This window comes from Acanthochromis polyacanthus, chromosome 7 (assembly GCF_021347895.1).
Source record: "Acanthochromis polyacanthus isolate Apoly-LR-REF ecotype Palm Island chromosome 7, KAUST_Apoly_ChrSc, whole genome shotgun sequence".
Classification (NCBI taxonomy): domain Eukaryota; kingdom Metazoa; phylum Chordata; class Actinopteri; family Pomacentridae; genus Acanthochromis; species Acanthochromis polyacanthus.
The window spans coordinates 9,651,581-9,674,053 of record NC_067119.1 but is presented as its reverse complement, the minus strand read 5'-3'; the positions used below and the strand labels follow the sequence as shown (position 1 = coordinate 9,674,053).

The window sequence follows — 22,473 nt, the reverse complement described above, 5'->3', positions numbered from 1 at the left end:
CTTTGGCAGGGAGTCCGGTGGGTCTGTGGCTACTGTGGTAGTGAATTTTGGGGGGGGGGGGGTGCAGTGGAGGGTTTTATGCAGGGAGAATGCTGGTGATGATGGAGGCTATTTTGGGACTGAATGAGGTCTTGGTTGATGGCCTGGTTATCTGGGGCTACAACCTATGACAAAAGGCATGAAATGATAGCGGGGACTGTAAAATCCCGTTGAGGAGTCATTGTCTGCAAACTTAACTAGTTAAAAGGCATCTTTCCTCATCACTTGGGAAGCACCCTTGCTTTTTTCACTGCACTTTCATTGACCTTCCCACATGAGGGTGCTTTTAAAATCCCTCTTACAGGAGAGATCAGAGGAGTGGGGAGGCGAGGTGTGGTCCATTAACTGCTGTGCTGCTGCCCCCTCCCTCTGAGAAGTCTCCTAAGCAACTTCATTAAAGCAGGCTCGCTGAGTGTGTGGCTATCTCTGAATCCTGCACAGTAAACGTGAAGCAGTCCTGCAGCGATCGTCTGAACTCCGATGAGGTTTTGATGTGGAAATAGATGCTGTCGGAGAAAAGCGGAACCAGACATGTGTTACAGCCAGCTGTGTTTCCCCCCTCTCAGAAAAGAACTCTGTAACCCGTTACATCTGGCCTGGTTTGGCCTGGGCCTGGCCTATGTTCTTACTACACTGACATTAATGAGACCCACAACAGTAATGGCTACCAGTACACTGTGATGGGAAGGCAGCTTGTGTATTAATAATCTGCCATTTCTGTCATCTTTGTTTGTAGCCTCAGGTTGGTCTCTTGACTGTTGTACATTTCACTGTGCATTTTCCACTTTCCCGTTGTGTACAAATTAGTTTTTGTGCATAATCCTGTACATGCATGCTTCTATCCTAAACTCATTTTGCGTAATTTTATTATAGTGGAAATATTGCTCATGCACTGAGCCTGCTTTGCTGTCCCCAGAGCCCAAAGCATATAATAAAGATGGAAGGAAGCTCTTTATGTCAGCCCTCTGTGAGGAAGCAGTTGTCTGTAATTATCGCTGCTTTTCATCCCTCGTAGCAAACACAACAAATAAGTGCTCTTGTGTGACCTGGCAGTGTGTTTGAGAGAAACTATTTGTTTGTGAGCTTGTTTGTTTGTGCTCTTGAGATCACATGACCAAAGCCCCAAACTCTTTCTTTCTCCCTCGCCCCTCCCCGCTCAGAGCATCAAGTGCATTTGAAGTTGCAATGTGGAAGTCATTAGCCGCAAATCCTAACAAATATAATAACAGGGCGATTAGCTCTCTCTCAGCGATCCTCTGCTGTTTTCCCCTTTTTTTTCCCTCTCGTTGCTGGGGTGGTGCTGTATTTTGTGAATGCAGGGCTTGGTCAAGGGCGAGTCCTCCTCTTCCCTTTCCCGGACTTTTTCTATTTGTAGGTCTGCATGTATTTTATAGGAGGCTTTTTTCCCCCCTTCTCTCTGTCTCTCATGCGGTGGTGGTTCTGTTTCCCATCACGGCCTATGATGAAACCACAAGAAAGCAGAGGCCCATGTGACGAGAGCGCAACAGTTGCTTGGTGACAAGGAAAGGGGTGTGAGGAGGGGGCTGGGCTTGTTTGGAGGGGAGTGGGTCTGAAGTGGTGACGGTCCAATCAGTGGATGAGCTCTTCATTTTCCTCCAGGACAACGATAAAATGCTCATATCCACACCACTACGATGTAAAATTGGCTTTTTCTCTCTAGCTTGATAGATGTGTGGGCATCCGCAGGGCTTTTAAACGGTCCATTCATCTTTACGATGGCCTCACTTATCTCTGAGTCCTTGCAGATCTGCTACTTCCCATTCCCACCACAAGCAAATGGTGCCTTGAAACCACATGGAGCACCCCCCTCATCTCCCTAACGGTGGCAAAACGTTGCCATATTTACCATCTCGTCGTGGAAAGCGAGCTTTGCCGCAGCAGGCCGGGATGATTGCCAGCAGCAACCCGTTCCAAGTGGACCATGTGCAGACAAGCCATGCTTCATCCAGAAACTCAAGAGTAAAGTTTCCTGAAGGAGGAGAAGAGGGAGAGAAGACATTTACAAAGTCATTTGGCTCTTTCCTTTTTGATACAGTGCATTGAGCAGAGCTGCATGCAGCCAAGTTCAGTCATTTTAATGCCCACTCTTTTGGGGGAGACGATGTTTGAAGGACGTGAGCTCATTTGGGATGCAGTCGGTTGCCCCGTCCCTGCCTTATGTTATCCTCTTTGACTGGGGCAGTAACAGTGGTGATTGCTTTTGGGGAGCAGTGACTCATAATTGCGCTTGTGCCACTGCCAGACTCTCCCTAGCAGCGTTTCCTCATCTTTCTTTCTGTTGCTGTGGCTGCCAGCATCCAGACAAATGTAAATACAAAGAAAGTTCTTCCAATTAATCCCATCTTCTCAAGTTCGTATAGATTACATTGTGTAATGCATTTCGAAACACCATCCTTGTTGAACTGTGCCACAGCAGCCAACACTAATTAAAAAACACCCTCTTATGTTCCAAGTCTTCTAGTCCCCGCACTCTCAGCTGCATCTGCTTACAGGTGCATCGATTGAGACCAGTAAAGTGAGCATCATTTAACATGCCTTTCCTGTCCTCTGGGTGTCAGCGCGATCATAAGTTGTTTCCGCCACCCCTCTTATCGCTCCCTTATGTACGGGTGCCAAGAGCATGACCCCTGTTGTAACACCATTAAGCTGTTTTTCTAATTTTATGGAGTCGTGTTCTGCCTCAGCCACTCTCAGGTGGATTTACGACCTGGTGGTTGATATCCTTGCATGCCGAGGCAGTATTAATTTGCTAAGAGAGAGCGGAGCCATTTACAGACAATAGAGTGGCATCATAATTGCAGGAACCTGACTCCCTGCAGCTCCTTGTTGCTGCTGAACTCCTGTCAGCCAGACGATGGATGGCTGATAAGCTTGACTGAGCAGCACAGCCGAAACAACTAATTAAAAGCAACTTTGGCTGTCACACTGAGAACAGTCGGGGCCTCTGATTTACCCTAAAATTAAGTGTTAGCAGTACTTTTGTGGTGAATGCAAGAAGCTGGAATGCGTGTTTGCGTGCATCTAACTGCTGTAAATATTGCACAGCATGGTCCGAAGTATGGGGAGCTAATTACTAAGCACATAAAACTTTCACAACATTTATTTCTTGTTTAAGCAATATAATTCTACATTCATTCACATCTTCTAATAACACAGAAGTTTGACTTGAGAGTCCACTGATCTCCCACAAATAAGAAAACAGCCATTTATGATGTCTTTTAACTGTCGTCCAGCTCTTAAAGATCCATGAAACAACCTCAAAGAGCCAGTTAAGAATGGACCTGGCAGCAGACTAGAGGAGATGCATTACAAAGCATCCAAGTTAAGAGATCCCAAAAGAAGTGTTTGTCTTTGTGAGTTGAAAGGGAATGACAGAACAGGCAAAAGGAGCAGAGAAAAAAAGAGTAGAAGATGGTGAGGGAGGAAAACAGATGATACGACGCAGGAGAGGAAGTTGGGAAACCTTGGATTCGAAAGAAAATAAGAAAGAGCCTTGGAGCACAGCTGGCTCACCAACGGGTATAATGACTGTCATATTGCGATGCATTAGCTCATGCTCAGCCCAGACAGCTTGACTTGATAAAAGGGGCTGGTCATTGGCTAACCACATACATAGCAACAGGAACCCATGGAGATGATCCAAACAAGCAAGAATTGTTTTTACCTTATTAATGTTTGATTGGCAGGCAAGATGTGAAATTGTTGTAATAGCTCCACGTGCTGTTTCTTGACATTCGCCTACAAAACATGTATCAGAACTTCAAACTGTTGCCCTTATGCGTCTTCTCTTTGCGTACAACTTAATCTCACACACTATTTTTTTATCTCCTATGGTTACACTGAACAGGCATCCTGCTCTGTCAGTCATGCCAATTATAAGCACCTGCAGCATGAGTAATCATAACACTCACACAGTAAATTAATATTTTCCATTGTAATGCAATCAAAAGAGGAATTCAGTTCAAGCTGTTAAACTCACTTGACGGGAGCCCCCCGAGGCTCAGTGCTCATCATCCTTCCATCAGCCATTGTTTATTTGAATTCCCTCTTTCAGGGAAGGAAAGGATTCCACCAGCACTTGTTTTGCTCAGGGAACCTCTCTCCTTCTCACTCTCTCTGCCTCGGCCATATGGTTGTTATACACTTCCTGGAAATTCAAGCCATATTTGCTTTTGCTATATATCTGTGCAGCTTTTTTCCCCCTTGTGCTCGTGTGTTAGCACTAATTGAAACAATACTGTCATTGATCTCACTTTAACACATTTGGCCAGAGCTTAAAATACATGGTGCCTGGGCAAAGAATACAATTATTCCAAACTTAGCGTCTATAATCATTCCAAACACATTAAAAGATTTTTAACAACGCAAGAGTAATCCGCAGAATCCAGATTCTCAATAAAGCAGGTCACATGTGTGGCTGAGTTTTACATGCCTGTTTTAAAAGTTTTCTCCAAGCTTTTGATTTCCATCTTAATAGATGTCTAATCCCTTATTGCAAACACCAGATTTTAATTTATAAATTTACCCTCTTTTTTTCTCCTTGTTTCCCCCCATCTTTCCAGAGTGTTACACTGCAAACGGGGAAGACTACAGGGGTTTCCAGAACCAGACTAGCCTGCATGGTGGTAAACCCTGCCTCTTCTGGAATGAGACCTTCCAGCATCCTTACAACACCCTCAAATACCCGAATGGAGAAGGAGGTCTGGGCAGCCACAACTACTGCAGGTATGCTGCAAGTTTAATAGTGCAGCTCATGGATACGGTTCACTATGTTTGACTTTGACTTTTTATTAAAGCAGTTTATGGGGATATGAGACTGTCTGGTAGTTTAGTCCAAAGGTCGATGGACTTGTGGCCATATTATGTCAAGAAAAAGTTTAAATAAATTTTAAAAATATAAATACAATGTGAATAATGCAAAATAGTGCTAGAATTATGGAGGCCTCAGTGATTTATCTATAAAGTAATTAGCAAGAAAAGATTCACAGATTAGAGAAAATGCTAAAAAATATCATCTCATGACTTCTCAGAATCATCAGTCATGTCGTAGTTGTTCGAGAAATCAACTTATTTGCTGTCTTACCATGAGTTAGGTTAGAATATGAGTATTTACTAGCTGTGAAGTTGCTGCCCACAGCTGGTAAACTGAGGTTAGTACAAAGACTATAAATTGGAAGAAAATAGAAGGGCATTCAGAGAGCGATGCCCAGTGCCCCATCTCACAATTTTAAAGAAAGTGATCCGGATACATTATTTAAAAACTCTGCCTGGTACCGTTTGCATAATCTTGATGACAGACAAAGATGCAGCACTGAAAACATACCTCTGCCTTGACTCTCATCTTGAACAAGGAACAAGGAACCTGACTTTGTCCAACGATAACAGAAACTAAATGCTAGCACCTTGAAAGGTTAGTAATTAATACGTTGTATTTCATCTGTTTCACCTGTACAAATCATGAAGTGTTTACTTCCTGGATGGTAAATCCTGTTAGAGAACTGTCAAAAATAAGACTCAGTCTCACAAATATTCTTCAAATTTTGATGTGTTCAACAGACACTGCATGTAGAGAAAAAAGTAAAAGCTTATTTAGATATTTCTCTACATTTCTCATTTCTCCACTCAGCATTTCAAGTAAACTTTATCTGTAGTTGCCTGGAAGAACAGCAACTCTTTATTTGTATTTTTTACTATACATCAGTCTCCCTCTGTGCTCCAGATTCACCCCGGAGTCCTGAGCAGTGACTCACAATGTAAGGCTCCCAATCTTATTTTTATTTGTAATTGTAATTTATGCTATTGAATGGTACCTTCAAAACTCTGTTGTTTGAGTGAGCTTTGAACTTCAGACACAGAGCACTCTGAATAATTTAGAACCAGGTCGCTGTCTTGTTGCAAAGGATTTGAGCACAAGGGAACCTGCTCAGACATTTGCCTCTGAATATTTCATTGGTGGTACCCAACGAGAGCATTTATCCCTGTCATCGCAAGGATGCAAACACGCTTGAGGAGTTTGTGTAAGCAAATCTCCATCCCTCGTCCCTGGAATGCGAAGGGGGACAGTTGCTTTGGGTGTCTAGGAAGCCTTTTCTATCCGTCAGTCACACTCCAAGTACAACTGTCAGCATTGTATGCACAACTGTCAAACTTGTGTATTTTCAGGGAGCCGCACTCTTTCGTGAGTCAGTTCATCGAGACGTCCAGAACAGTGGCTTGGCTCGGATCGCCAGGCCATAAGAAACAGAACACCCTCCCCTGCTCGGCCCGAAGCCTCCGAAACATTGCTCTAAGTCATGGTTGTAAACTCATAATGCAGCAATGCTTTGAAGTGGCACCGGACGGATTTGTTTTTACTTGAACTGGATGGGAATTCTGAAGATTTATGAGGAGGATACGTCCTGAGGATCGAGAAATGCTTTCCCTGCACATTAGGAGTGCATTACATCCAACAAGCGATTCAAGAAGGATATCTTCATTGTTTGGATTTGACTGTTTTCTTGGCATCAGATGCAGTTAGCAGCTTTTCCAACTCACTGACAGCTCATAGCTTTGCTAGTTTCCCGACATAGGGATTTCTGTCACTTAGGGCTGAAACTGCAAGTTCTTTCAGACTTTTTCCTTGAAAGGGATTCAACCATCAGCTGCGCTATGGGAACCAAAGTGGCCATTTCATTGGGAAAACATGAGGGATGGCATTTGTGGCTTGTCTGTGCATGGGCAAGTATTGTGCATTAGTCCACCCACATGTGTGTCTTGTGCACATATTATGAACGTATCCGCAGAAGAGGGGGTTATCTCACCGCAATGTTTGATTCGTTTGATCGCAGAGAGCTGGATCATGAGATGGATTTTTCCAGCAATGTGGGAAACTGTCTTGGACGTTGCTAACTAATTTGGTTTGCAAATCCGCTTATTTACATGAGGTACATCTCGCAATGCAAATCGTTTCCAACATTTCTTTAACCCACTTTCACCTTCAAACTGTTTCCCATATTCCTACCATATCTGTGTTCATCTGTCGTTTGATTTTTGTCAATATTTCTAGCTAGAACTTCACAGTAGGTGGTAATTCACAGACAAAAAGGAGGATGGCAGAATGAAAGCAAGAAGGAGGGGTAATAAAAGAGAGCCAGGGTAGTTTAGGCATGTCTCACCCTGAGGGCAGTTTAAAGAAATTAGAGCAGAGGCCAGTGCGCAGGTGGATAATGTGCAGCCAGGAATCTCTACGTTTCCTAAATTTAACACACAGCTCCAAGCACGTATCACATGTTGAGAAGTAGAGGATTACAAACAGACTTTTTTGTCCCATCACCAGCATTTCCTTGGTGGTAATTTAGTCAAGCGGTCACTGTAGTAGTGTTGAAGAAAGTGCCCCAACAGCCCCCACATTTCATCTTTACAGCCTGCCATAAAATACCCCAGTGAAAACAGGGAGAAACTGGACGGAGGGGAAATGTCACTTTATTCCCCTGCAAAGAATGAAGCACAAAGCTTCAGGAAAAGGACAAGAGCTCTTGTGTCTAAGCTGAGACTTAGCGAGGCTCTTTTCAACAGCGCATATCACATTACTGATCATCGGCATGGTTCGGTTTTGAATTCATTTCGTATCGTGAAACGGAGGTACATGATCTACGTCCAAGTCTGGTATTGAGCTCGGATGTCGGTCTGTAATCATTCCACACTTTTACATTTAAACAAGACACTTTTTCAGCCTTCAAGTACTTCTTTGACCTTTTCTGAACGCTTCACAACATTCATAAGAAGAACATCACACAAATCAAAGTTCTGATTTATATTTCATTTATTGTTCCTTCCAGTCTATGGCTCCTACTGGCTGATATTGGACTCTCCCTCAGGTGCATTAGTATGAGGGTGTGAAGTGTATGATGGTTCAGTGGGTGGTTTAATAGCTTTGCCAGCCATTTGATGGCTATTTATATGCAGGTGTGTGTGTACTATAGAATTTATGAGTGTTCACTATGGCTTCTAATGCTTTTCCCTTACATAGATGAGATAATGGAAATGCCAGAGTGAATAGTGTTCCCCAAGTTGATTGTAATTGAATCTCCATGATGTCAGGTGCAAATCTGAGGTCAGGAAAACTGCAGCAAAGTTGTTGCACTGGTTGTGTGAATGTTATTATGATCCCAGGGCACTGCTTAGTTAAATTGAAGAAGTTAATAGAAATGTCCCATCAGAAGATGTACTGTGCTACGGCAAAGCATCCACACCAACATTACAGTAATATGAGAGAAGGAACAAATTGTACCTCTTATATGTTTGGACATTTGTCTTTGAAGGATCTGTTTTTGGAACTCAGTTTGCAAATAGTTTGGTCATATTTATTGAGGTTTTGAGAGATGAGAGGACTGTTAGTGGATATCTTTTTTCTCTTATTCTGTATTCTCATTGAATTTGTTTGTATGCTACTGAACTTGGATTAACAAAAGTCCCCTGGATAATGTAAAGATCCCGTGGGGTCATCTATTTCATCATTTACTCGTTGCTTCTAAAAAGTCATGTTTTGTGGATCAGTTCAGCCTGTTACATAGCTCAGAATCCTGCAGTGGCCCCAAGGCTTAGCTGCTATGCTTTGTTGTTGCAGATGTGAGCAAAATGTGGCTCCATCATTGCTAAATTAGTCCAATATTGAGCCCGAATCCAAAAGTAAATTGATTAAAGCTGCAGATTACATTGTCCGTTTTCGTAAAATGTAATCTTCAGTTTCCACTCACCATTAGGCATCCAGTGAATTGACGTTTGTTGTTGAAATGCACATGTTGACCTTTAAATATGTTTGTACGAGGCCTTGTGCCTTTAACTCTCAAACAGACAGGTCATCTTTTGTGATGATTCAAGGCAGAAAGTGTGTGCCAATCCAAGTTGTAAGAGAAGTGTCCAAAATGGCTCTTCCTATTTGGTTTGTAGTACGCTAAACAGTGATTTTCAGACTTCCTCCAGTGAAAATCAAGTTTTTATCCTGTTACCATGTCCACATGGTGTGTTTTAAAAGCTGGAAGACATATCATGCACACAATAGGTAACACTTCCAATTTTAAGCCTGCCTTTCTGGCATCATTATTCTTCAGGATCTGTTTTTTGTCCAGTAGCGTAGAATAGTTTAAGTTTTTGAGCCGAGTCGTTGGTTAACTAGTTTACTTGAGCTGCAGCTAACAATGGAAGAATGGTGAGAGAGAGATGCAAGGATTTAATAGATCTGCACATTCTAGGTTACGCAACGATATGTAAAGTTACATATCAGTCAAACTTTACGTAACTTTGACACACTGACATGTTTTTAGGGGTTTAATCAAGGGCTGAGGAGGGACTTTAGCAGCATCCTCAGACCTCAGTGTCAACAGTTTTCATTGGATCTACATTCTACACAAGAAACATTTTCAGATAAAAGTGTTTGCAGATTACCCAGAGTAATGAGGACTGTTTATTTGGAAAGATATGGGATAGTTCATATTCAGTTCAGTTTGTCTTCATTGCATTGTAGTGGAGGCAGAAATTTCAGGAGCAGATATCTTCAGTCCTACATGTATTAAGCCAAAATTAATATCTATCAGGCTGGATTCTAATGGACGTCAGTTGAGAAAAAGGCTTTTTTTAATATCAATCAGTCAGTTCTTTAAAGACATTTGTCACAGAACACAGTGGTGTGTTTGCCAGCAACACATGACACAGGAACACCACAACCTCATTTAGCACAAGTAGACCGTGAGAGAGAGAGCAACAATGGACAGTAGACTGTACATCAGCCTACAACCAACAAGCCCTCCTCTTCAATACATGCATTCATGTAGAGCAGCAGCAGGCAGCAGTTTGCATGCTAAATCATCCAAGTCAATTAAAGAGTCTTCTCTCAGGCAGTAAATTGCCAGACTCTGATCTGCTGTTGACCTCAAACCCCAATCCAGACAAGCCTCTCACCACCACTTTGCAATCAGTGTTTCTCCTCTCCAATTCTGCAAAATGAGGGAACTTTAGCTTTCATCTTTTTTTCCTTACATGTCTACTAGTTTAACTAAACAAAACTTCAGTCTAGAATCTCACTTAAAAGTTTATCTTGTGAAAAATGTTATTGCATGTTGTTCCCAGAATTTGCACACGTAGTTGGGCATGAATGAGTTTTAGATGTTTTTCATGTGCCATTTCGCAGTGCCAGGCATTTTAAAGGTGATCATAAATTTTCTGATTAACGTAAAGGAAACCTTTTGAACAGCAGCCAGCTCTGACAAACAGCTGTTTTTCTCTGCGTTCAGATGTAAGCCACTCTCGCCTTCGAACACAGGAGCAGAGAGCCTTTGAGGCAAAAACGCAATGTGGCTATAATTGGGTCTGCACCGAAGTGTGTGGCTCACTCCGAGCAAAATGAGTCAATCAGCGTAATTGTGCCAATTAAGTGTCCAAACATCTTCTGTGATCTACCTCTGGGTATGGGAGTGTTTCAACAAGCTCTTCCACTCAGAGCCAAGCAAGCCTCCTTTGACGCACATCAAACTGAATGCGATTCCCCTAAAGCGTCCTAAACACACCAACGTATATTTATATACACATGCATACAGTATGTGTGTATATATATCTATATCTATATGACTGGCAGTGACTTTTATCAGTGTCTCCCGAAGGACCAAAAGCTTCCTCTGTGCTGTCGGGTTAAATGAATGGATTTTCATCCATCGAGGTCTGCTCTTATCTGCACCTTGGCACCTCAGCTAATCTGAGACTGTCTGCTTTCCACCTTCTCTTTGACCCTCCCTCCCCTCACACAGACACCTCGGGGCAGGATTGATTATGTTTCTCTGTCATGTGGGCTTGCCTTTTCACTTTAGCCATGTGGATGATGTTCCCATGCTTCTCCTTAAAGGGTGTGTGCAGGTGTGTGTGTGTGTGTGTGTGTGAGAGAGAGAGAAAGAGAGAGAGAGAGAGAGAGAGAGAGAGAGAGAGAGGAGAATGAGGCGCTATTAGGGCATCAGGGTTTTGGAGGAAGCTCAGAGGGGAGGAGCTCACCTCATCATTAACTGATCAAAGATGCTGGAGGGTGAGACATGAGATGGATGGTCTGCTGAGGATGTTTTTTTAATGCTAATGGTTGTAATTCATGTCTGCCTCCTTAGAGACTGATTAGGAAAATGCAGTATGTTACATAAGTGCCTATAGAGTCTTATATGAGTTCATGAGAGTCTTATTTCAGATGAGGCTGTTATGTGTCGACAGACATGAAACAGAGAAGAGGAGAGGGAAACAGATAAAGGGTATACAATCCTATGTTTTGATGGACCCAGTTTTTACTTTTTTCACCCATTTTAACAGTAGCCTTGGACTAGACAAACAGGTGTCTGCCACCAATCTGGGTGGAGCAACAAACAGATTTGGGCTCATGATAAGGTGTCCAGATTTACTGAAAAACAAACTCGGTTTCCTGTGAACATGGGAAAATGTCAGGTTGAGATTTGTTTTGATGGTGGAATGATTAAGAATAAATAAAATCTAACTAGCTGATTTTTTTTCTTCACACAATCCCAGGCTGTAAGAAAGAGCACAGTAACTGAACTCGAGTTCAGCCCGGAAAAATCCTCCCAGCGACATCTTTGTCAGTGCCTCATTCTATGCGTGAAAAGAGAGGAGGAAACTCAGGATAGTGTTCTTGATGGGAAGAGAAAAGAAATGGAAACGCCCTTCACAACTTTGCACACAAAAGGCGAAACAGGATAGTGCAGCACTGTAGGGCTTTTTCAAGATGCTACAATGAGGTGTGTCAAAAGAGAAGAGAAAAGTTTCTGGCAATTACAACCAAGGCTAAAAAAATGTCAATGTCATCTTAGAAGGGAGTGTATTTTTACAGTTCAGTTATCATGAAATAGAGCTTAAAGAGCTGAAACAGAACCAAGACAAGCTTCCATTGGATACTAGTAGTTTTGATTTAATTTATCAGCAATTTGGAAGTTGCCATGAGGGTCATTTACAAAGTCAGATGATTACCCTGGAGCTATGGAGCCTGAACAAAGCTTTTAGGTATTTCTATCTTCAGTCCCACTTCTCATCGCTTTTGTAAGTGAAACTGAAAAGGAAAAGCACCGAGGGGCCTGTCAGCCTTATTATGATGGGTTAAAAGTGCCTTGATGAGGTTCAAAAGAGGCCGCAGCTTCAGACAAAAGCTGGGCCCCATCACCCATTCCTTTTTCTGGTCTGTGTCTGGCCCAGAACAAAGAACCTCCCCCCCGACCTCCAACCAGACCAATTGGTCTGGCCCTTGACTGACATGCATGGTCAAGCCTCCAGAGTGCAGAGGAAGGGGCCAAACCAACAAGCACCAAGGGGTGCTACTCAGGATGATTGACACAGCTGAGATAATCTCCCTCTGAAACACTACTGAGTATTCTGCTGTCTTCAGAGGGGTTTTCAGTTGATAGTCTGTCTTTGTGTTTTTGTCTTTTTGGCCCGATATCCTGACTATCATCTCCTCTCCCCCCTCTGTCTTCCTCTACCTTCTTTTTTCTTTGTAAACCTCTTCAGCTCTCCAGCACATCTCTGACTGTATCTATTCTGAGACAGACAAATCTGAAAACACAGATCTTCATTCTAACTAAATGCCGGCCTTATTGCCTTTTGGGTACAAAAAACGCTAAAACTATGCATCACTGCAAACATGTCTGTTGTTTTCATTTATGTATGTATTTTTTGATAACTGTTTCTATTTACATTGTAGTTTATGTAACCCTGGACACTCTGAGGTGATTAATTTACACATTCCTGCACACTGGAAGGAGTTCTATCACTTTTTCTGATTTCTAAACTCTGAATTGCATTTTTTTTTCCTGATTTGAATGTAACATCGCTTCCTATTTGTCTTGTAAGATTTACAGTCCACTGACTGGCAGCACTTTCTAAAGTCTATATGTTGCTGTTTTCTCAAATAAGCTAAAACATCAAGTGAAATTCCTTGTATGTGAAAACTTACTTAGCAATAAAACCTCTCTTTTCAAACAATTGTGGCTCATAAATGCTACCTGAGACATCAAGATCACAATTTAATAATCACAAATAGGGCTGCAACTTAAAGCATTTTTCATCAGCAATTAATCGACCTTAATTGTCAGGTTGTGGAAAATTTCATCTTTTCTAATGTTAGTTAACAGCTGAAGAGATTCAGTTCATGAATAAAAAGAAAAAAAAGCATCAAACTGTAACAATCCGAACCTTCTAATTTTTTGCGTTGCTGCTAACCTTTGTCCCTCTTCCTCTGCAGGAACCCTGATGGGGACGTTCAGCCGTGGTGCTACATTGCAGATCATGAAGACGGCATCTACTGGAGATACTGTGACATCCCTACATGCCAGAGTAAGAGCTTGCCACTCCTTTATCTGTCTCTCTCGCTGCTCTTTCCCCCCGGGGCCATATCATGGGCACACGGACCAGTCATTTCCATAGCTATGCTCATCTTCTTGCCTGCTATGAATAGCTTTTATGAACTGTATGGCTTGTACGCAGCTATTATCATCTAAAAAATGTCTCTAATTGCCTCGCGTCACCCCTCCTCCTGCCATGCCTGGGCCTGCCCTTACTTTAATGCAAGATGTCAATCACTGCCTCTGCGTATGTGTGTGTGCGTGTTTGCATGTGTGTTCATAAGTTTCCCCTTTGGCTTTGTAGCTTGTTTTGACACGCTTCTTGATGTGACTGATTATGTGCATCTACCAGTTTGTGGATGTATTTGTATATTCTGTTCGCATGTGGGTGTGAGAGTTTTCCTGTCCTGTAATTCCTGGATGAATATGTGTGATGGACTGTTTATACTGTGAGATTTTCTGCTTCTGTGTGTCTTCTCTACCAGTTTGGCACATGCTTGCAAAGAGCTGCCAGTCTTTAATCCCATTATTTTCATTCCCTCCGCCTTTTTAATCACTTCTGTTGAAATCAGACTCAGATGAATCAACCTGCGGTGTTTGTGATGCCAAAGATCAAATTCCTACAGAGGAGGTTCAGATATAATGATTTGCAGGACGCATACAACTTTCACATGTGCTCGTGTTGCTGATTATTTACTTAAGGTTATTTCAAGATTTTCCATTTATTTGTCCCTTTTGTGTTCGAAGTGGGACTGCATACTTTTAGGAACTGAAAGTGAACATAATCGTCAATAAAATTCCATTTCGTTATGTGATTAACCTCTTTTTTTTTCAAATTTTTTTCTTTGAGGTTACACATTCTTCTTCTGTCTGTATCTGTTATATATTCTGTTTGTTTTCCCAATACTTATCTTTTTGCTTTTGTTGTCACTTCTGCAGATTTTTATATTTCTTGTGCATGTGCAATTTAGTCATCTCATAGTACTGTCACCTCACAGCAAGCAGGTTGTACATTCTAACCTGTTAGTCAGCTGTGGCCTTTCTGTGTAGAGTTTCTATGTTCTACCCATACTTTATCCGGGTGCTCCAGACATGCAAGTTTGGTTGACTGGCGACTAAATTGCATGCGAGCCTGACTGTGGATGTGAATGGCTGTCTGTCTCTGTGTGTCAGCCTGGTGATTGACCCCGCCCTTCGCCCGGTACAAGCTGAGATCGCCTCAAGCTTTCCCACGTCCCTCAAAAAGGATAAGCGGGTATACGTAGCTAATGGATGGATGGATGATGGGTGGATGGAATTCTACTGTACTTTTGAAATCACAACGGATAAAAGCCAAAGAAGAAGAAAAGTGCAGCATGTGTTTCGACTTGAGGTGAACCGGTTGATAATAGCAATCAGACAGTGTAGGGGCAAAACTGAAACTTAAAGATGACTTTTCATTGCAATAGGTTCCACCAGGCCTTAAGAACCTCCCGGCCCCTCTAGCTATCCCACCATTATCCTGTCTGAGTTGCATGCTTGACTAAAGCCTGCTGTTTGAATGGCTCAGGACCCATTAGCCCATCTAATAATGCCTTTTGGCTGCATGTCCTGTTTGTATCTATGGACGTATCCATGGTATTTTTGCGTGATTATGTGTATAGGAGCTTGTGTGTATCCCATTAGACTTTTGACTGACCTATTTCAGACAAGCGTCCTTTTAGCGCAGTGTGTCAAGGCAGATATTCCAAACCTTTGTGGATTGAGAGGAAAAAGAAGAGCAGTCTACGCCATCTCTGTTTGCAGCAGCAGTCGTCCCTTATTTTTGCTGAAATTAGGCCAGCTTTTGTTCCAATTTAGTTTGCCATGTGCTTGTCCAACCTTGTTTTTGACATTCAGGGCTGTGCAGTGTGTAGCCCATCCTTGCCACATGTCCCATTTCTAACGGCTGAGAGCTTTGCCCGTATCAAATGCTGTCTTACTTGATCATTCCTCTTTCTGTTTATGCTGTACAAGTCAAGTAGAGACCTGTAACATAAGAAAAGGAGATAAGCTTTGCTATAAGCCAGGCATCCAATGTCATGAAAACAGTTTCTCCCTACAGTGATACCAGAGAGCTTTCAGACACGGCTGCTCTGCTTCATCTGTTGTGAAACCACGATCGCCATGTGGTGGCTCACCTTCTCGCGCTGCCTGTTCTCAATCTGTTGGATTCGTGAGCTTCATCTGCCAAGTGAGAGAATGCTGATGCTCTCTTGGTGTCAGTGTTCTCAGTCTGCGGCTGGCAACAATAGTCTGAAAAACACTGTGGTGTGCCAGAGAGAGGGCAACAGTGGTCTTTGTTTTCATTTTGTCTGACTTTTTGTTTTGTCTGTGCTTTCATTTTGTCTACTTTTTTTTTTTTTTTTTTGCTTACGTTTGATGTCGAGTGGTTGGTAGTTGGACGCCTCTCGCCGAAGCACCTGCCACAGCCTGCTAAAGGGTTCATCTGTTATCCAGCTGGGTTCCCTGTCATCTAGGGTCATGCCACCCCAGCGAGGGTGACACACCCTGGTGGAGCTCACACTCCCAGGCAGGTCATGAGAGGCCAGAAACACATAGTCTGACAGTGTAGATTACAGTGTAGGTCACTACATTTGTTGATCCTAGTATTCACTCATGGCAGCAGTTACCATGTGGTGGAATTGTCTAAACATTTCAAAAAGGCACGCTGTCAGTGCACGTCGTCTGCTGTCGTCCACAGTGAGGCATGTCCTGCAGGATTGAGGCCCTTTTCATTGCCTGACCACTAAATGCTCCGCTACGCATATCCTTGTCAAGAGTGTCATTATTTATTCAAGTCCTGTTCCTGCATAGCGAACCAGCCTCAACATTTTCCCATAGCATTTCTAAGATCTCATTTTCCCTACAGATTGTTTGAACTTCACTGAATGTCAAGATTTAGAGGTTATAGGGGTGTTTTTTTTTTTTAGTATTTACTTCTTTCTCTGTGAAATTTACTTTTTTCACACTGTAGGTCAGTGCAGTGCTGATGTATTTTATTCAGCCTTTTGTGTGTAGGGCAGAGAAGCGCTAATAGCATCTGACTGAGGAATGAAATGTATTTCTAATAAGGTGGAGAAGGAATTTACTAGTCAAACCCTAAATATCTAGGCTCACCAACAACAAACTAGAGGTGACAGCTTTAATTCACTACTTCAAAGTTAGTCATTTCCTGGGGGATCTTCATGTGTTAATGTCAGTTTAATGACACATTAGTTAAATTTGAAAGTATGCTTTACTCACGCATTCTTGTTGAGACATAGAAGAAAATCCAGTTGAAGTCAACATTTATTTGTTAATAAATCCATTTGTTGCAAATTTCAAACATAGCCCTTCTGCATGTTTTATGTTCTGTGATGTTCAGAAGTTCTTGACCGTTGACAGCCTGATAGTACCTTCCCCGGAGCGTTCCACACTGGAAAGACATTTTGTTTTGGTGTGGCTCCTTTAGGCTGACATGCATTTGCTTGACGATTTGACTGACACGGAGTGAAACTGTCAGGGTGAAGTCCTCAAGCGTTTGCCAAGACAAAGTTGCTTTGATCTGCACATTGGGAGCTCGTCTCTCAACAGCATCTAACCAAGAAAAACTTGTTATGCCACTGTGCTTTCTTGCAGTAGAGAGAGACGTGCAGCACTTCTGAGTTTTTTCTCCATTTCAGTGCAGTGTAGGACTTTTTTTCCCAACCAAAATAACAGTGAATATAATGCACAATACTCCTGCACAAAAAATACAGAGAATTATTAAATCCAGGAACAATCATGAGCAATAAACCTACCTAAGCTCCCACATTAATCATTGTTGACATTAACCTGAAGGTACACATATTATTTATTTATTTATTTATTTTATTGATAGAGTGCGTTACTACAGTCTTTTCCTATTTTAGACATTGCCATTGTGACTGACAGTACCTGCTGTGTTGGGTAATGAGTCTTATTATCTGTCAGCCACAATTCCCATGGGCTTCGTGATTTTCTAAAATGTTTCTTTGTTATAGAGCTGTCAATGTGTTTGCACCTGAGCATTTAACCAACTTGATGTATGAACTGATTACCTCACTTGCAGCAGGTTATACTTTCATCTGTTTGAACAATTGAACCAATGCCTGATTAACCCTGTCTGTCATCATATAACAATAGTGTCTACACCAGCGGCACCACATTCATCTGGCAAGCCAAGCAGCCACACCTTGAAGACATTAAAACAAAGTAGTTGTGTGTTTGGAGAAGGATTTTACTGCGGCACGTTGAAGAAAATATGCAGTGATGAGATATTGCCTTCATTAACGCTAATTTATGAAGCTGCTAAATGGAACTTTGAAGTCCCGCAACACTTGAGTACAGTTTAAAGTACTCCTGAATGAATGGGACCAAATATCTATGTCCATGGTGCTTTTTTTGGAAGAAAGTCAGCTCCCATGTGTCAGGAGTTTACAAGGTTTTACACAAGTCTTTTTCAAACTTACTAACCTCAGTTGCTGTAAATGTCCATATTATCAGGTCAAATACAATCTGTTGAATTTTAAAATACTGATTTTTCTTTACTATATAAATGGATGAAATATTGCAGGTAGTAATGTGGTAGAAGATCGGTGGTTTACGATTACCTTTTTAGTTAACTAGTGGATTCATAGACGCTATTTTTGATTTCTTTTGGTGGCAACAGTATTTAGGCGGTGTTGACTGTAGTGATTGCCTGAAATCTGGCACCTTCATGTTTCCCAGGGGAGATATTTTCATACCTAGTGATCTTTTCCTCATAATTTTCACATATCCTGAGAAGTCTGCCATCATCTACTTGATTAATTGGCGGAAAATTTCTTGCAGGCATTCATGTCTCCCAGTGAATGCATCCTAATGACTTTGAAGATCTCCTGATTTTTTTCTTGTGTGCCATTGGCAGGTTGCCATTAGGCCAGTTGAGTTGCTTCATTGACTACTGCAGGAATTATCTTTAAATTTGGTATAAACATTCATGTGCCTCAGTATGAATTGGAGCAACTACAGACTTCAGTCTTACCCTGACTTTTCTTTACACCAAATTTTCAATTTCTTAAATAGCTGCAAAACTGAAGGCATCACTGTTGTCTTCAGCTGTAAAAGGTGCAATCAAGATGTCCAGAGACTGGCCCTATAAAAGGCTTAATCTGCACCTGTTTTGGATTTGCTTGCCGTCCTCTTCTACTTGTGCAGGGGTCCATCACACCAAGCTTCCTTGCAATGTTAAGAACACTCTCTGTACATTTGGTCTGAATGCTTGCAGGTGTGCATTTACGATTTCACCATGAACCTCAAACTTGCAAAGACAGCAACTATCTAACATTGATGTCCAACCAATCACCACTGGTAACGGGTTGGGTTCGATCCAAACTCCAAACAGCAGTCATCAGTGGAAGCGCCTGCAGTCTTGAAGACTGGTGCACCAGGTCTGTGACCAAGAGCATCACGAGGCTGGCCCAAGTGAGCCACACTGAGTTCTGCTGTAACATCCTGAATTGTCGGTGTAAGAACGTTCGGCACAAACAACACGAACCAACGCAGACCCACTTTTTTGACTGAAACAACACAATCGCTGCTCTCCACCTGCCCTACTCGCCAGATTCGGCTACCTGCTACTTCTTCCTCTCCACAAAAATTAAATTCAAGAGTTGCTGTTTTGATACACTGAAGTAGAGATGCAGTTACAGAACAGGACTTCCAGGGAGTGTTTCAAAAATGGTAGAGTTGTGGAAACAGTGTTTTAATGCACAAGAAAACTGCATCAAAGGGAGTCGTGGACATATTTAAATACGATGTAGTTTTTCCTTATGTAGGCGCAGTCTTGGAACTTCTTGATCACGCCTCATACTTTGCATTAAGTGCTATTCATTACCCTGTAAAATACCATAATCCAATGTAAACATGCAATACCAAAATGAAGCCCAGAGACATTGAATTCTTGCCACTTATTCTCAGACACAAGGGATTCATCAGTTGTCAAGATGTTCTCTGATTAATTTTCTTACAGTTAACTAGCTGAGTGAATTGAGTCTAGATAAGCTCAAGAATGTGTTAACTGAGTACAAATCAGGGCCAGGCCTACTGGGGTTATACACAACAACTGAGGTGTCAAATGAAAACCTATCTTCATCTTTACCTGAATGATTCCGTGTGTGTCAACATCTAGTTGCATCCAACCAATCAATGCACCAGAGAGTTATATAGTACACATAGGCATTTTAATCTAAATTACATGCCTATGGGAAAAATAAAATCATGTGGATCAAGTGGAAAAATATGGGGGATATGTATCTAAAGATTTCATGAAAGGCAAAAAAAAGTCAAATAAATTGTAGCCTGAATGTCTGTGACAAGAACAAGTGCGAAACAAAATAAGCAAGAGGTCGAGACAAGTTGGACATGTGGTTTGAAAACCAAGCCCAGACCGAAGCACCACAGCCCTGCCTCGTGGCTGTTGTGGTTGCATGAACGAAAGATGCTTTCAGGTTCTGTTATTGCAGTATTTATCTCACTCTCTGCCATTGTTTTCAGAGGCAGAATATTTCCCCTAGGTGGTCTTGTACCAGCTTTCACCACAACCAGCCCTCCCAACCAGCATACTGAGGCAGGTTCAGGCATCACTAAGTGGAGAACGGTGCGTGTTCCTGAATGTGTGTTTGCTTCTGTACTCTTGACATTGCAAAATCCGGTCAGATTTAGGCTTTCAGAGAGCTGCAGGTTCAAATTATGAGGACTGAAGATGGGCTAAGGTCAGCCATGTTGTGGTGATGGTTACGCTTCAGCTTGGAAGTCTTGTTGTTTCCACACGTATTAAAAATGGAAAAGAAAAACATAAACAAAGAAAGATTTATAACCCATGATCCTACAAAACCAAAAAAAGCTCAGAGGCCTATCATGTGGCTCTCCTTATAAGAGTTATGTTCAGAATGTAGTAAATGGAGGCTTCTCATGAGGATAGAAAGCGTGTAATATGTGTCTGCATGTCTGCTCCCAAGAAGTGAACAAACTGGTATTTTTGGCCTCACTGCCCCAGGCTAATAAATTAAAGTTGTCTGTCAAGATTACTTTGTCCCAACCAAATTAATTATTATATATTTTTAAATATGCCACGCTCCTTCTTTTTAGAGTAATTTAGGCTGTGGAGTTACCACTGGTGCTGTGTGAGTAAATTTAGAGGTTTGATTTAAACCTGCTTACTCATACTATGAAGATGAAACTGTCTGCTATCATTAGATGTTTACCGTTCACAAATTAGAAAACTCCTACGAGACATTAGTGCACATGCAGATGCAGATCTATATTTTACTACAGTTTGATTTGTCAGAAAGCAAAAGCAATATACAACTGAGCTGAGGCCATTTTTTGGATCAATATTTGGATGGTTTGTGTCACTGATGAACCCCTTTCACCTGCATTAGGCCTGTCCTTACCTGGTGCAGTGGGTGGAGGAGCTTTGAGCTTTGTTATCTCTAATCTCTGACCTCCTCGTAGCTCCACCTACACCTGCCCTCGGGGAAATACCAGCCTGCAGTGCTGTGAGGAAACTTTTAGACACAAACTAGAGAGTGGACTCTCACAAAAACAAGCCAAAGGACATCAGGTAGATTTCATCTCGGTCTCTCGCTCTCTGGCTCCTTCTCTCTCAACATGGTCGAGGTTAAATCAAGCCAGGGCCATTAGGGAATTGAAGGTATTGATTATGAGGCCAGCCGGTTCTGTAGAATGTATGCTAATGAGAACAAGTAGATGGCCATTGTTTAGTGCTTTTCTGGGGAAGGAGGGGGAGATGGATTGCAGGTCAACCACTTTAGGGCTTATGAATGAGGGCTTCCAGCCAAATGTACATCAGCATTGCCCTGCACCGGTACAATAAACTTTTTTTGTAGAGTTGTTTAATCTCCTTCTGCATGCATGTGTGTGTTTTGCTATTTTTCTCATTTTGACATAATTTAATCAAATGCTCCAGCATAGTAGGTATCTGTTTTAATTAATACAATAAGACAGTGATTCGATAAGTATGCAGAGTCTAAAACTATGGTAGTAGCTCTGTAAACAGACGGGCTGTTCAGGTGTTGTAGAAATAATTAGCTTAAAGCTGGTGCACAGCTGAGTTAAGTGAAAAGTGAATGAAGGCACTAGATTTTATGGCAATCGATTGAGTCATTGTTGAGATATTTAATTTACACTGCAAATATCAGACACATTTTTAGACTTCATTCTGTGAGAACCATGACTATCTATCCAAAATATAATTACAAGAAACTTGTTATATCATGGTCTTCTCAGTTTAGCTAGAAATGAATTTGGGGACCTCTTGGGAAATAAAGGTAAAGCTAATTTTTGACTGAGTTTAGGTGAATAGCACCAATAAAGTGATGTTCATGGTCCAAAGAAGATAAATGCTTTTGATTAGTACCACATTCACGCCACCATTTCCATGCAAGATACAATAAAAATATAGATTTCAACAAACATGCCGTTGTCTGTGTACATTCATGCTCCGGTGAGCAATTTATACATTTCAGATTTGTTGTCCAAATTCAACTCTGAGTGCAGACAACCTGGTTGTAGATCTGCAATGTTTTGGCATTACTTTTGGGTAGCTGTCAGAATCTTTACATACAGTCTATAGTGCAGAATTTACTTCTCTACTTACTCTTAATAGACCCATCTGCCTTGAATTTTGTAACACACATTTATACTCACCTTTTTATTTAATGACTGCATGTCTTGTTCTCTTGCTCCGTCCTCAGAGAAAAAAGTGCATCTGTAGTTTCAGGACTAATCAGACTTTGAGAAAACAATCGACATGTTGATTATGACATTCTTTGCTTTCATGGTTGTTAAAATGATTAACGCAGCATCAAGGGGCCATTACTGATGCTTTTAGCTTTTACTCTTGTATAACATACACTCATAATGTTTCTAAGGATATCGGGGGGGGGGGGGGGGGGAAAGCTCTTATCTCCTCTCTTTTCATTTTTGTGTATTAGTTTCCTTTGTGATAACACTGCATCAGCCAAGATTTTTCATG

The 22,473-nt window shown here is 41.7% G+C and overlaps 1 protein-coding gene across 2 annotated transcripts in view; it reads left to right on the top strand.

Annotated features, from left to right (window-relative positions):
• Nucleotides 1-22,473, top strand: part of kremen1 (kringle containing transmembrane protein 1) — a 68,049-nt gene that overhangs the window by 18,771 nt on the left and 26,805 nt on the right. For both annotated transcript variants that reach the window (XM_022207131.2, XM_022207132.2), the window contains exons 2-3: nucleotides 4,623-4,785; nucleotides 13,316-13,407. In XM_022207131.2, coding sequence (XP_022062823.1) covers nucleotides 4,623-4,785; nucleotides 13,316-13,407 — 255 coding nt within the window. The remainder of the gene's footprint in view (nucleotides 1-4,622; nucleotides 4,786-13,315; nucleotides 13,408-22,473) is intronic.